Here is a 14242-nt window from a genome sequence, read left to right on the forward strand (position 1 = left end):
CCCCCCCCCCCCCCCACACACACACACACACATCCTATCCTGTGTATTTTAGCTCTGATAATCCTGGATATGACCAAATCACCCACATCTCTGTCCACAGTGTTTTCTCTTCCAGTAACCCCTGACCACACTCTCCTGACTGCCTCTCGGACGCACTCACCGCACGCTCACGGGAATGACATCACAACTCATGACTTCTTTATGAAGCATTCATTTTTCAATACGGCACACGTCTGAAATACACGTTTCCTTTCAAATTATTTTTTTCCCCGACACAGGCTCTATGAAGTTAAATATCCTTCCTCATCCAATAAGCTCTTGTCTCCCATTCAGGAAATTAAATCGTCACATCGAATATGCTTTATTAAATTGGGATTCATTAAAATTAATCTTTCATTCTAATATTCACCTGGGGTCTTATGAGCTCAATATGTGACACCCGATAAGCCACTTTTAAAGTAATACTCCCTCTGTTCTGAGTAATATAGGAGTAATATTGTTCCGTCTCTCCTCAGGTTGATCTTGGATTCCTGCGCTTTGTCTCGGCGATCGGCACACAGGGAGCCATCTCTCAAGAGACCAGCAAGAGATACTATGTGAAGTCCTACAAGGTGGATGTAAGCTCAAACGGAGAAGACTGGATAACTATTAAGGATGGCCCAAAACAGAAGGTGACTTATTTGCTTCCTTTCATGGTCCTTCATAAAGGTGCAATGCATCCCTTTTCTGATTTAACCCAGTGCTTTTCAACCTTTTTGACTTCAAGATCCACCATTATCCACAACAATATTCAAAGCCCCATGACTTCTGTTCATGATTTACTGGATTGCATATTTAAAGAGGTTTTTACTGTATATTTAGAGCTTGGCATGACTAAATGTATTTAAAATGTCAAGAATTAATTGATTTACATGACTTTTCCAGGTCTACAAATTACAGTTTTCATATATCCAGGTTTTCCAAGACAGTGGGAACCATGATTGAATCAATCAATCAATCAAACAATAAATAAACTTGTTGAGGGGGCCAATTAAGATCATTTTAAGTCATCTTGAAACTCGTTGAGAACCACTGATTAAAGCAATGTTAGCATGTCGGGTCTCAGAAACAAAAAGTCGTATGGAAGAATTGCTATAAGAACTTTGACAAAAATACAACGTGCACATTTATGCTTTTAAGCTCTCCAAAATGCCTTGAACTATAGACATCCAGTGTAAACACAGTTTTTATTTGTTTTGTTTTTTTTGTTTTTAAACTAAACAACAAGTCGAAAGGATTTTCAGTGGTTGATAAAGCTTAAAGGGTTCACCCAAAAATGAAAATTAGCCGACCTCATACGTCATCCGCCCGGAGCTGATTCTGTGTACAACTGTTGGCGCAAGCTACATTAAAATTACGTTTTGAATATGGATCATTTCTTACAAAAACGCATTGATTCGCTACAGGAGGCCTTTGTTCACCCCCTCGGAGCCGTGTGAGACACTTTTTTATGGATGGGCGCTTTTTATTTAACTTCTTTTGGACTGATGCATGCAACACCCGCTGAGTGGCATTAAACAGCTTGAAAGATCAAAGACCATTTTTAATATAACTCCGACTGGATTCGTCTGAAAGAAGAAAGTCATATACACCTAGGATGACTTGAGGGTGAGTAATTTATGGGCTAATTTTCATTTTTGGGTGAACTAACCCTTTAACTTGTTTTAAACCTGGAACATTCCGTTAACAGTTAAAGCATTTTCATATAACAATGAAATAGTGTTACAAAATCCTGGTAGAAGATCAAGTTTGGTTCCGTACAGCTCACTTTCCGCTAAACGATAAAGAAGCTTTTATTTTCTCAGCCTAACATGGAAGTAATCTGTAACTAGGTACATTTCCAGAACTCTTTGGCAGGAAGCCCTGTAAACATCTTCCTGTATTGTAGCGCTGTCACCGTGTGCCTCCGTTACACCAATCCATGCTCCAGATCCAGACAGGAATGCCACGCTCATGTGTTCTGCAGGGCTTGTGTTTCTCTGACTCCATCATGTGCCCAGTGTGGTATGTTAATCCGCCCTCTTAAAAGACTGAATTTGCAAGCTGTGTAAAAACTCCAACTCCAAAGCCACCACAGTAGTCTGACTGATTTTCTTTTTCCTTTTAAGGAATGATGTCAACATTTGTGGTAGGGCTTTTTTCCTTGAAAGGAAGAACAAAAGAGTTAATAAACAGAGTCGTAAATGGAGAGAGTGAGAGAAGGAGAAGGTTTATCAGGTTTAGAGTGTTTGAACAGCTGGTTGGACACACTTGAGCACATGAAGGATTGAATGAGGACCGAGGAGACGCTGATCGATTAGCCATCAGGTGAAATGTGTCCCTCAGCACAGAAAAGTTAACTGCAGGAAGACATGCCTATTACATTTGACACATGGGCTCTGTCTTAAAACCTAGTGAGCTACCTACCCAGACAGCATTTTGGGGATCATATAGCCAAGACAGGTTCTAAAAGAACAATGAAAAGCATCTGAATGAACCTCATAAAACCTGTCAAGAACAAGTCCAGATCATATTTTATGCCATTATAGAAAAATAAAAACAAAATTTAAATTTTTTTCCCCCAACCTTTTCTCCCCAAATTGAAATTATTACAGGAATTTCATACTTTCAAGAAACAAATCAGCTGGAATGTGAAAAAACATGATATATTTTAATATAATTACTTTATTACTTTTTTAATTCATTAAAATAGTCACAATGCAAATCTGAAATTATTATAAAACAACTTTTCTTGCAAAATGCAATTTCATTTTAATTTTCACCTGATTTTTGTCAGAAATGTGAACTGGGCATTGTGAGATTTACCTGAACCAAAGATTCTGTCTCTGTAGGCAGCTTCATAGATTTTGAGATACTTCCAGTGTATGAAGTTTATGATTTTGTTTTACTCATTTGTGAGTGCAAGATGCGCTCATATGCATGTTTACGTCTGCTTGACAGACTCTAGGTTTGAAATAGACCTGTCAAGCTCAGCAAGCCAATTAGACGCTTGTGTGTGTGTGTGTGTGTGTGTGTGTGTGTGTCTATGTGCGTACACATCTTCATGCCTGGAAGTAACAGTAAGCTTAAATATACCCAAAGGCCCAATTTCTGTGTCGACCCTCAACTAAAGTACACTGTTCTCTTTTTAGAGCTTGCATTTTTAAGGTGCGGTGCCTTGTTTCTGTCTGCCTGGCTCTAAAGTGCTTTTGTGAGGTGAGGGCCCATTTACAGACTGCTGAAACAGCAGTTCGGATGCGGGGTTGTTGCACAAAGGAAAGCCTTTTTACTACTTAGAGCAGTAGAGCAGAGCATTGGCGTGACATTTAAAGATAGTGGATGGCTCCTCATGTGTCTCCCTCCCAGACACACACGTTTTGAAAAGTAGTGACCACGGACACGATTAGCAGTATGGATTCTGGGATAGACGGATGGCTGTATGCCCTGACTGGGGCTTAGCAACACTTGGCCATCCTGTACGGCTTACAGTTTGACCTTGTCTAGTTCTAGTTTAAAGTATTGATATTAAAGCAATATGCTAAGAGAGAGGCTGTGCATTGCAGGGATTTTACCATTCATAGAGGGTTAACCCCCTTAACCGGGGTAAAATCAGTACTGTAGTAAGTGGTCTAGATTGACCTGTTGCTTGTTGGCAACAGCAAAATGATTAATAGGGTTTACACAAGTGGGTTCCATGAAGTGCTTAAGAATTTAAGTACATGAATACTTGAAAATCAGCTTCTTTTGTTGTTGTTTTGTTTAAGCAATTAAAATAAATACAGAATATGCATGTATGTAACAAGGAACACGGAATAAACAATAATCAATTTTCCAGAAATCAGACTGTGGGTTTGAGCATCCTGTAGTAATGCCTGATTGTTTCTTTGAAGTAATATCTATAAGGACACTGAATAAAAGACAACAATGCTCAAACAACTGTAAAGTCTTATGCAGAATTGTGTATTGAAAATTATAAATGTTTCTGATCACTAATGACACAATCTTACATAACTTATGGGCTTTTTACCCAACAGGTCAGAAGTCAATTATATTCAAATTTGCATAATTATTTTAGTGAATCAGGTGATAAAACAGCAAGTGCAATTCATTCTTAACTCTCCTCGCAATTCAGAAAAAAAAATCTGAAACTGAGGAAGTAAAAGAGAGATCTTTCAAGATGTACTTAAAAACCTGTTGACCTTTACATCGTGACCTGTGAAACAAGATACTATGAACAACAAGGTTGCCTTTGCTTTAATTAGTCTTTCTTGTAACAATTGTGTTTTCCTTCGACACATTTCCAGATCCTCCCTTCACAGAGAACATGTGCTAGCTGTCAGCAAGAATCAGTGCATATGGACGTAACACAATCTGATTCATCGCTATGTCTGTTGCAACAACAACAGAAACCATTGTGTAACTGAAGCGTCAAAAACATTCAGCACTAGTTGTAACCCAGACTCTGACATCACAAAGTGGCCTTTGTATTGCTACCCATTTGGCTCCACAGATAATCTAATGCTCTATTTAGTTTCTCACATTTGAAGCCACTGATCTAAACACATTCCTGTCATTTGTCTCTGTTTCTGGGGCACAGTGTTAGGTGAGTCCCAGGCCTCAAAGGTCTGTCCTTGGTGACTCGCCTAAACAAACCATGTTAATAATTAATGTGTTTGTTCTTCGTTTGTCAGATTTTCCAAGGGAACACCAACCCTACTGATGCAGCGAAAGCCATGTTCCCCAAGCCCACGTTGACGCGATATCTCCGGATCCGACCCTACTCCTGGGAGACCGGCATCGCCCTGCGCTTCGAGGTGTATGGATGCAAAATCTCAGGTTGGTTCCAACACAATCTGTCAACGGCACAACTGGCATACATCAAAAATTTTTAGAAGCAGAGTGTTAATTCAGATTCAGAAGCTGGGTTTTGTCAACACACCAATCCATCATGATCTTTCAATTAAATAGTTTACATTTTGCTTGCTTTGGAGGCAGGCGTATGGAGAAGTGTTTATTCATGCCTCTGAAAGCCATGTGCGAACCGTGCATGTGCAATATTGGAGGCGCTGTTGCGTTATAGACAAGTGTTCACGTCAACGAAAAGGACCGTGTATTCATGTTTCCCCATGTTTGGATGTACTTCATTCAAAATGAATGGCATGCACAGCGTGCACGGCTACTGCTGCAACCTCTCCACTTCTACCCCAATTCTGCCTCTACCCTCCTCCGCCGAGCTCTAACCTCTCAGCCTCTCTCTAAAACACACACAGATGTACATATTGCACATGCTATTGCACACGGCGAGATCTACACCCACCAGCCACAGTCAGGCCCAGCTGGCCCTGTCTTCATTTGCGTACTCATCTGCATGTTTTGACATGGCTCCACCCTACAGAGCTTTGATTGCAAAAGCGTTCATATCATCAGCAACTTCCCGCTGAGAACATTTCCTCATATGTGTAGGAGGAGGGCGAGCGTGTTTGCCATCATACACCGTCTATCAGCTTTACATTCAGCATGCATAGGGTCTTATTTTTAAAGTCTGTTTGTGTACACAGATTTAGCACTGGTTGTATATTTGTGTGTGTGTATGTGTGCGGTTCACCGCAGTTCTGGAGCGCAGCTGTTGCAGTCGTGTTTTGGACGGGTGAACAGACCGCATTCTAAACACATCACAAGAGCGGAGGCCTCCCAGTGACATCATCAGTGTGCATCGGGATCCCTTGTGATGATGCAGCCAAGAATCTTACTAACGAGTACCATGGTATTACTACTGTATGTGTTTTGGACAAGGTTAAACATATTTTGAAGATATACTTTGATACTCTTTTGCACATTTACCATGGTACTACCCAGAATATCATGGTACATATCCAAAAACATTGAAAGTACCCGATGAGTACCACAGAAACGCCATCATTTTAGTAGCTAGGTACAAGTACTATTATCAATGTACCAAAGTATTATCAAGTGATACTATTACCATTTTACCATGGTTGCACCAAGGCATATACCCAGACCATGTACTTGTACCAGTATGATAACCATTCATTACCATGGTAAGTATTAAAAGTACCATGATATTACCATCCGATACCACTTCACCAAGTTGCATATCACTTTTATCAAGGTACTTCCACAAACTCTATTCCTGGGCACTATGTTTGTAAGCGCTGTACCTTGACACTACCAACAGAGGATGCCTGCTGGCAGTTAGGAGGTGGTCTTGTGCACTGTTCAGGTCTGATAGGCTTTCCACATCCACACATCCATTAATAAACTTCCTCCCGCTGTTTGTAAATAAAACCATCTGTGTGTGTGTGGTCATCCAGCCTTTATGTGCTGTGCACAGACCAAACCAACAGAGGAAACACGCGATACACATGGACCAGTTCACCCTCAGGGTGTGTCTGTCAGGGTCTACCACACCAGGAGCTTCTACCATGCATCCCCATCTGAGATCCATAAACAGGTCCTGATGACAGTGCCAGCCAGTGGATTGAAAATAAACTTGGTTGACTTCCAAACTTTGAGGTCCAACCACCTCAGTGGAGTTCTTTTTTCATTCAGGGCCCAAAACAATTTGGCACGCAGAGATATTTTCCAAATTTGGCAGGGTTACAATAAACCCAACACCGGCTGTACATCTACAAACAAACAAAGGAAAAATCAAAGTCACGAGCATTTGTTGTTTTAGGAGAATGGAACTCACATTTGGATGCTCTGCAGTTTCTGAAGGGGTCACAGACAAGTGCTCTTTCCATTTCAAAACTACAGAGGAAGTTCCCTACATCAGTACAAAGGCACTGTTGTGACTGAAAACTCTGTTCTGGTGGTATTTCACGGGACATTAGGTTCATCTGTGACTAGTCCAAGATTGTCTCTGACGCTTTCCTGCTCCACGGGTGCTGATCGTAGATTATGGCAGTGTTTGCCAACCGGGGTGCCGCGGCACCCTGGGGTGCCGTCTGTCGAGAGCAGGGGTGCTGTGTAAAAAAATCATTTTTTAATAGCTAAAATTTTCAAAAGAGCGTCTATTATATAATATCCATTTCTGATGTCGCCAATAATTAGAGATGCACTGAAATTCCGGTGGTATCGCTGGCAGGTCCCACTGCGTCAGAGAAGGTACGAAACTCATGACAGGCAACACACAGTCAGTCGGTCAGTGCTGCATGTCTGATCATTTCCCTCAACCTGCCTTTTCCTACAAATTGCAAAGCGTGAAAAATCCTATTATCAATGCTGGAACAAAGGAAGTCAGTTTGGAGCGATGAAGACAGATTACAAAACGGATGAAGGGATAGATTTGAGGAAGGTGAATAAGAAAGCATATTAAAAACAAAGGAAGGTAAGAGTGGAGCAGAATTGAGAATAAGAGCGAGAAACTGTTTAGAAATTAAAGGTACATACACTAGAGAAAGGTTTTAATTAGGTAGCTTGAGAAAAAGAGGCAGAGGAGTTAATGCACAAGGTCAGTGGTGAAAGGAAGATGGAGAGAGAGAAACAAAGAGAACAAGAGGTTTCTTATCTCTTCTGTCCACTTCATCTGTCTTTCCTGTGCAATTAATGTCTTTCCTTCTCTCTTTGTTCAGCCTCTTTATGGCCCGTGACCTCTTTAGGTTGTTGGTAAGAATGTTTCCCAGCTCACTGAGATGTGACCATTTCTACCAGGTTTATCAGCCAACATCATTTTTTTTCTTCTCCGTTCTTTCTCTTCCTCTCAGACTCACCCACTCACAGCTAATCTAATCTTTTGTAGACACGTCCCTCAATTATCATTCAACTCTTCCACTATGTTCTCAAACAACCCTCTCTTTCTCTGCGTCCGTGTGTTTTATTGGAATGACAAATAATGGTACATTTGTTTTGCCACAGCAGTGGCAGGTTAGATAACAGTCTAACCGAGGGATAAGGGTTTGGCTGGTTAGCATGACCCTGTTAGCCCCTGCTGGTGGATGTCAAAACTACACAATTTGGGTCCATAATTATCTTTCTCCTTTGATGGCCAATACATTTGACTGTAAATACATTTTTCTCTGTCTGCTGCTTTTCATGTCACATCTCAGGATAGTCACTAGTGAAGGGTTCGAAACTTCCTTGAATCTAATACTATCTTTGTCCTTCAACAGAGTACCCATGTTCTGGAATGCTGGGAATGGTCTCAGGCTTTATCGCAGACTCTCAGATCACAGTTTCGTCCCACACCGAGCGCACATGGGTCTCAGAGAATGCCCGTCTTCTGACCAGCCGTTCGGGATGGACGTTGTTGCCGCAGCCCCAGCCGTATGTGGATGAGTGGCTGCAGATAGATCTGGGTGAGGAGAAACTGTTCAGAGGGTTGATCATCCAGGGAGGCAAACACCGTGATAACAAGGTATTCATGAAGAAGTTTCGGCTGGGCTACAGCAACAATGGATCTGACTGGAAAATGGTGATGGATGCTACTGGCAACAAGCCCAAGGTAAGATATAGGGAAGCTGAAAGTTAGTTAGACATACAGGTGCATCTCAATAAATTAGAATGTCGTGGAAAAGTTCATTTATTTCAGTAATTCAACTCAAATTGTGAAACTCGTGTATTAAATAAATTCAATGCACACAGACTGAAGTAGTTTAAGTCTTTGGTTCTTTTAATTGTGATGATTTTGGCTCACATTTAACAAAAACCCACCAATTCACTATGAACTTTTCCATGGCATTCTAATTTATTGAGATGCACCTGTAAACTGGTTTTACATTTAGAATAGTTTTAAATCACTATGAGGTTCTTAAGCGCTAGTCTGAGATTTGTTTAGCCTGTTTGTAGGAAATGTGTTAAGAAAGTTGAACGTGGAGCTATAATGTATTCTTCCCGAAGCCTTTTAAATGGACAGAGAAGAGAATGATACTAATTAGACTAATGCTGTGAGCACAATATTGGGCAAACATCCCAAATGCATTCAACAATACTACTAATAATCGTAATCCTAAAAACAGTCATAATACCAAAACAAAATAACAGTATAGTGTTAATTTGCGATCATAGTGAAAACAGACAAATTTCAAAAGAAATGTTACAGTACGTGAAATACATGAAATGCATGACTTTTTTGTAGAACATAGACTATGTGCCTTATCCCCTATCAAAAAGCTGGATTGGAATATCAATCCTAAAAGACCCCTTTTAAAACCCTTATATCTCTGCCTTAGTTTGAAGGACAAAAGGAGACACATTAGCTCTAAAAACCATTAATGTACTTTCATGACTTCTCATCTTGTTCTGTACCTTTGTTACCTCTGGCGAGTGTCTTTTCGTCTTTCCTTTCTTTTTTCTGTCTGTCTCCTGTAGTACCTAGTGTCTGGGTTTTAAGGCTTCAGAAGTGTGAAGTCAAAGGCAGATGCTTTTGAAAGCCTGTGCATCCTGCTGTCGTAGACTACAGTGTTAGCCCGCAGCCTTTCTTTTTTGCGCTAGCTCAGCCGTACAATGTCAGAAATAAAGTTGAAGACTTTCTTTTCTCCAGCGTTAAGAAAGGTGTGAGCTGCGTGCCCTCTCACTCGTTCTCTTTCATTAAAGCTCTGTTCTTTGCTTTCCCTGTCAGACTAACTTTGGGATACTCCTAATAAAGCTTTCACCTTTATCTTTTCCCATTTATGTCTTTCCAAGTTCTCTTTCTCTGCTTGACTGCCAACTATTGTCTCTGACTCTGTCGTTGTTCTTGGCAGATATTTGAGGGGAATTTGAACTATGACACGCCAGCGTTGAGGACGGTGGAGCCTATATTGACACGCTTTGTTAGGGTGTACCCAGACAGAGCCACTCCTGCTGGGATGGGACTTAGATTGGAACTCCTGGGCTGTGAAACGGAAGGTAAGTTGAAAACTCATTCACAGACACACACATAACCCCACATTCATACCACTACTGAGGAGTACTCAAGTAGGGACGCTACTGACTTAAAGGGTTAGTTCAACCAAAAAATGAAAATTCTGTCATTAATTACTCTCCCTCATGTCGTTCCAAACCTGTAAGACCTTCGTTCATCTTCAGAACACAAATTAAGATATTTTTGATGAAATCCAAGAGCTTTCTGACCCTCCATAGACAGCAAGGGAACTACAACATTTAAGGCCCAGAAACGTAGTAAGGACATCGTTAAAATAGTCCATGTGGCATCAGTAGTTCAACTGTAATTTTATGAAGCTACAAGAATACTTTTTGTGCGCAAAGTCAGTCTCCGGTCTTCCGGTCAGTCTCCTCCACCATTCACGAGAGTACCAAGACGCGTGAACGTGTGTCAAAGACTGACATGGAAGAGAAAAAATTGTTGAATAAAGTTGTTATTTTTGTTTTCTTGGTGCACAAAAAGTATTCTCGTAGCTTCGCAAAATTACGGTTTAACCACTGATGTCACATGGACTATTTCAACGATGCCCTTACTTCTTTTCTGTGCCTTGATCGTGGTAGTTCCCTTGCTGTCTATGGAGGGTCAGAAAGCTCTCGGATTTCATTAAAAATATCTTAATTTGTGTTCCGAAGATGAATGAAGGTCTTATATGAGGATGAGTATTTAATGACATAATTTTCATTTTTGGTGAACGATCCCTTTGACTACATTTTCAGTCACAGTAATAGTTGCTCTGCTGTTTTACAAATAGTGTAACTTTAGGCTAGTGTAGCGTGTTGCTTATTCCAACAATTGTTTTTAAAGTAACAGCGATTCATACACATAATGGACAATCTTGCAGCAAGCCAAAGACAGATTGTCCAAAGCAAGTGAACAAAAGACAAACAAAATTATAGACCTTTGATCTAAAAGGAATTTGAAGGTCCTCAAGTGTGTGGTCTTATAGTACAGATGCTATTTGATTGAATTTGGACTTATCCACTCAAGAGGACAGGATAGGGTACGGCTTAGCTTTCTTCATAATTACTTGTCCCACAGATGCGGCATCAAAGGATGTCTCCAACCCAGAAAACCAGGGGCCTGTGACACTCCTAAGTAACAGGGCCCCTCACAGCTGAAGATAATCTTTGGTCCACCTGCCTTGAAGGATTACGGAAAGGTCCTTGATGTCTTCCCCTCTGTCTTTCCTTCTGAATTAGTTTAGCTCTGATGGGGTGTGTGTGTGTTTTCTGTTGAGGCAGCGTTAAGTGGATTTACATATTGGATTTCTGAGCGACTATGAGACTTGCTTGTGTAAGCCACAGCATCCCACCGGGAGCTTTAGTCGGATGATAATGCTTGATTTCACTTTTAATGCCTGTCCACACTGTGTATATAAATTCACCCCATTTCTTTCTCTGTCTTAGCTAAACCCTCACAATCAAACAAGTGAACCCATACGCATTCCTAACAGCAGGGCGCTAAGTCCTAGCAGGAGTGTGCGATGCGATCAACAATGCTGTCTAGAGCCAGCACGGTGACCTCGCTGTGACCCCTCTGCTTTAGAGACTCTCTTTAAAATGCCCTCAGTTCACCCGCGCAACTTCTACTACAACTCCCGTTTCCCCCTCTCCCTCCCTGCTCATTTTTTCCTCTCCTTCTATCCCGGGAAAGCCCTACAGGCTTAAGGGCAGCTCATTACAAGCTGAGAGTAAACACAGTGCTTTAGGCAGATGTAGGCAAAGGCCACATCCAAAGGGGCACAGGCAGCCATAATGAGAGGACGCACAGCAGTTTCAGCGAGCTGTACCGGCCCAGGGTGGAGCTTAACATCCTCAACCCTGCAGCCAGAGTCACGCACAGGCCCGTATCAAAGGGCTACAGACTTGGAAAGACTACAGAAAGAGCATAATCATTAAGATGATTTGTGGAATGACGTACAAAAAATACCATAGAAGTACGTGGTTTTGGACTTTCATTAATCACCTTTAAAAATTATGAAAACGTACCTTGGTGCTGCCATGATTTTTGGGAAGTGAGGTGATTCATCACTTGTCACTTTATTTTGTGAAAGCTGTGTCACAGTTTGTATTTTCATGAATAATGAGTATCTTTTTCTCTCTATCTCTGACTCTCTCACTCTAGTTCCCACAGTGCCCCCTACTACACCCGCGTCCTCCACCGCGCCATCAGACGAGTGTGATGATGACCAGGCCAACTGCCATAGTGGAACAGGTGATGACTACGACCAGACAGGTGCTAACACCCGCCTGCAGAGACTGCATCCTTACTTACTGCATCTTGCTCCTTTTGCTATGCTAATCCCACTAGACTAACCGCCTCCCTTGCTTCCGCAAATATCAGCTCTTCTAGCCTTTTTTTGGGAATGCTAATAAAAATCACTCCTCACACTATGACCCCAAATCTCTTTGCATATAACGACACTTACCATACTACTCCTACTAGAAGTGAAGTATACTGCGCATGGTATGCAAATGTTCTGTATGCATCTAATACTGAAATAACTTGCTACATTTGCCAAATGTGCTCCACTTGACCTTCCATTTCATTACAAAAGCCAGACAGTGATGAATGAATGGCGAGCGATATCAAATGCAATCTCAACTTGTACTTTGTGGACTGCCAAAAGTTAAGATCGTTTTATACAAAATTGGATTAAAAATGCAAATTTACTGTATTTAGTTCTGAGATGGTAATGCGTCGCACTAATATAAAACTGCAAGGTCATGTCACAACATTGTAGCATACTACAGTAAAGTCAGAAAGTCAGAAAGAGCTTCATTGCCAAGTATGTTTGCACATACAAGGAATTTGTTTTAGTGTCACAAGCTTAAAACAAGTACAGTTTAAATAGTCCATTATCACTGAATACTACATACTGCTTCACATACATTACATTTAAAAATGGTAAGCAGTACACAGTATATACTGTGTAGTATGCAGAATTTAACATGTACATACTAAGATCAACTGCTGCTTAAATTGCTCAATTTACTGTTTGCTTACTACATACTGCTTTATTTTAAGGAAATAGTATGCAGAATACAGTATATAGTGTGTAGCATGTAGCATGCGGACTGGCCATCTGGAGCACCGGGAGTTTTCCTGGTGGGCCGCTGTACAATGTGGGCCGGCCCTTTGCGTAAATATATATAAAAAATTAATTGTAGTAAAAGTACGTATATCCTTCCATCGGCACAGACGAATGGCCTGCTCACCGCGCGACCCACTTGATTAAAAAAATTCTAATTAATTTTGCGTGCTCAGTGCAGTGGCTCAAAAGCGCTCATCAATGTCAAAATGTTTGAAATAGCCAATCAAAGTGTAGAAGGCGGGATTTACTGTTCACAGACGCTGCGCTGAGCTGCGACTTGAATGCGAGCTGATGTAAGCAGCTAAACATGACGAGACAAGTCAGCAATATTTGCCAACCGTTACGATAAAAAAAAAAAAAAGTTAAACGACAGACATTAATTTTCATGAATGCAAACTACTACCGGCCTTTTCAAATTTCTTAGATTTTAATGCCATTTACGTTATTCGTCACAATGTACATAACATAGCAGTTTTCAGCAGACATGAGATAAGAGTTAATGTATATCTGTATAGGCTTTCTTCCATGATTTCACGTGTCTAAGAAAATGTTTAAAAATCTATAAAAATCATTCTCAATCTTACTCTAAAACATTGTAAATCTGAAGACTTTTGCTTTCGAGTACTGTGCATATGAAAGTGATTTATATTATAGGCCTAATAAAAATATAATTTGCTTATTAATTCACATGCATTAATTTATATACACTGGTGGTTAAAAGTTTGAAATAATTAAGGCTTTTTATTTATTTATTTGAAAGAAGATTGAATTTATTTGATCAAAAATACAGTAACAATAATATTATTAAATTTTACACTTAAAATTGTGGTTCTCAGTTAAAGAACAGCATTTATTTGAAATATAAGTACTTCGTAATAAGTATAAATATCTTTACTGTCACTTAAATCAATTTAATCCAACCTTGTTGAAGAAAAATATTAATTTATATGTTTTTTAATCTTAATTAAACCAAGACTGAATTGTAAGTCAAGTCAAGTCAAGTTGAGCTTTATTGTCATTCTGCTGCATGTGGGGACATACAGTGGAACGAAATGTCGTGCCTCACAGGACCACGGTGTTACATAAATACAGGCATACAACAATGAAGCAAAACAGTAAAAACCTATACAGTAAAGCAGTAAAAACCTATACACAACTAACCTACTGACTGATTTTGATTATAAATATACTATATATATATATATAAATGTTTACCTATACATAAGTTAAAAAAATACAGTCTA

General features: G+C 40.2%; 1 protein-coding gene across 1 annotated transcript in view; it reads left to right on the forward strand.

Moving 5' to 3' along the window:
- The window catches only part of LOC107653784 (neuropilin-1a-like), a 46608-nt gene that overhangs the window by 25625 nt on the left and 6741 nt on the right, over window positions 1-14242 (forward strand). Inside the window, exons 4-8 of the mRNA XM_016440608.1 lie at window positions 516-671; window positions 4710-4854; window positions 8151-8482; window positions 9723-9867; window positions 12029-12139. Of these exons, the coding sequence (XP_016296094.1) occupies window positions 516-671; window positions 4710-4854; window positions 8151-8482; window positions 9723-9867; window positions 12029-12139 (889 nt within the window). The remainder of the gene's footprint in view (window positions 1-515; window positions 672-4709; window positions 4855-8150; window positions 8483-9722; window positions 9868-12028; window positions 12140-14242) is intronic.

This window comes from Sinocyclocheilus anshuiensis, unplaced genomic scaffold, assembly GCF_001515605.1.
Source record: "Sinocyclocheilus anshuiensis isolate Anshui unplaced genomic scaffold, SAMN03320099.WGS_v1.1 scaffold79, whole genome shotgun sequence".
NCBI lineage: Eukaryota > Metazoa > Chordata > Actinopteri > Cypriniformes > Cyprinidae > Sinocyclocheilus > Sinocyclocheilus anshuiensis.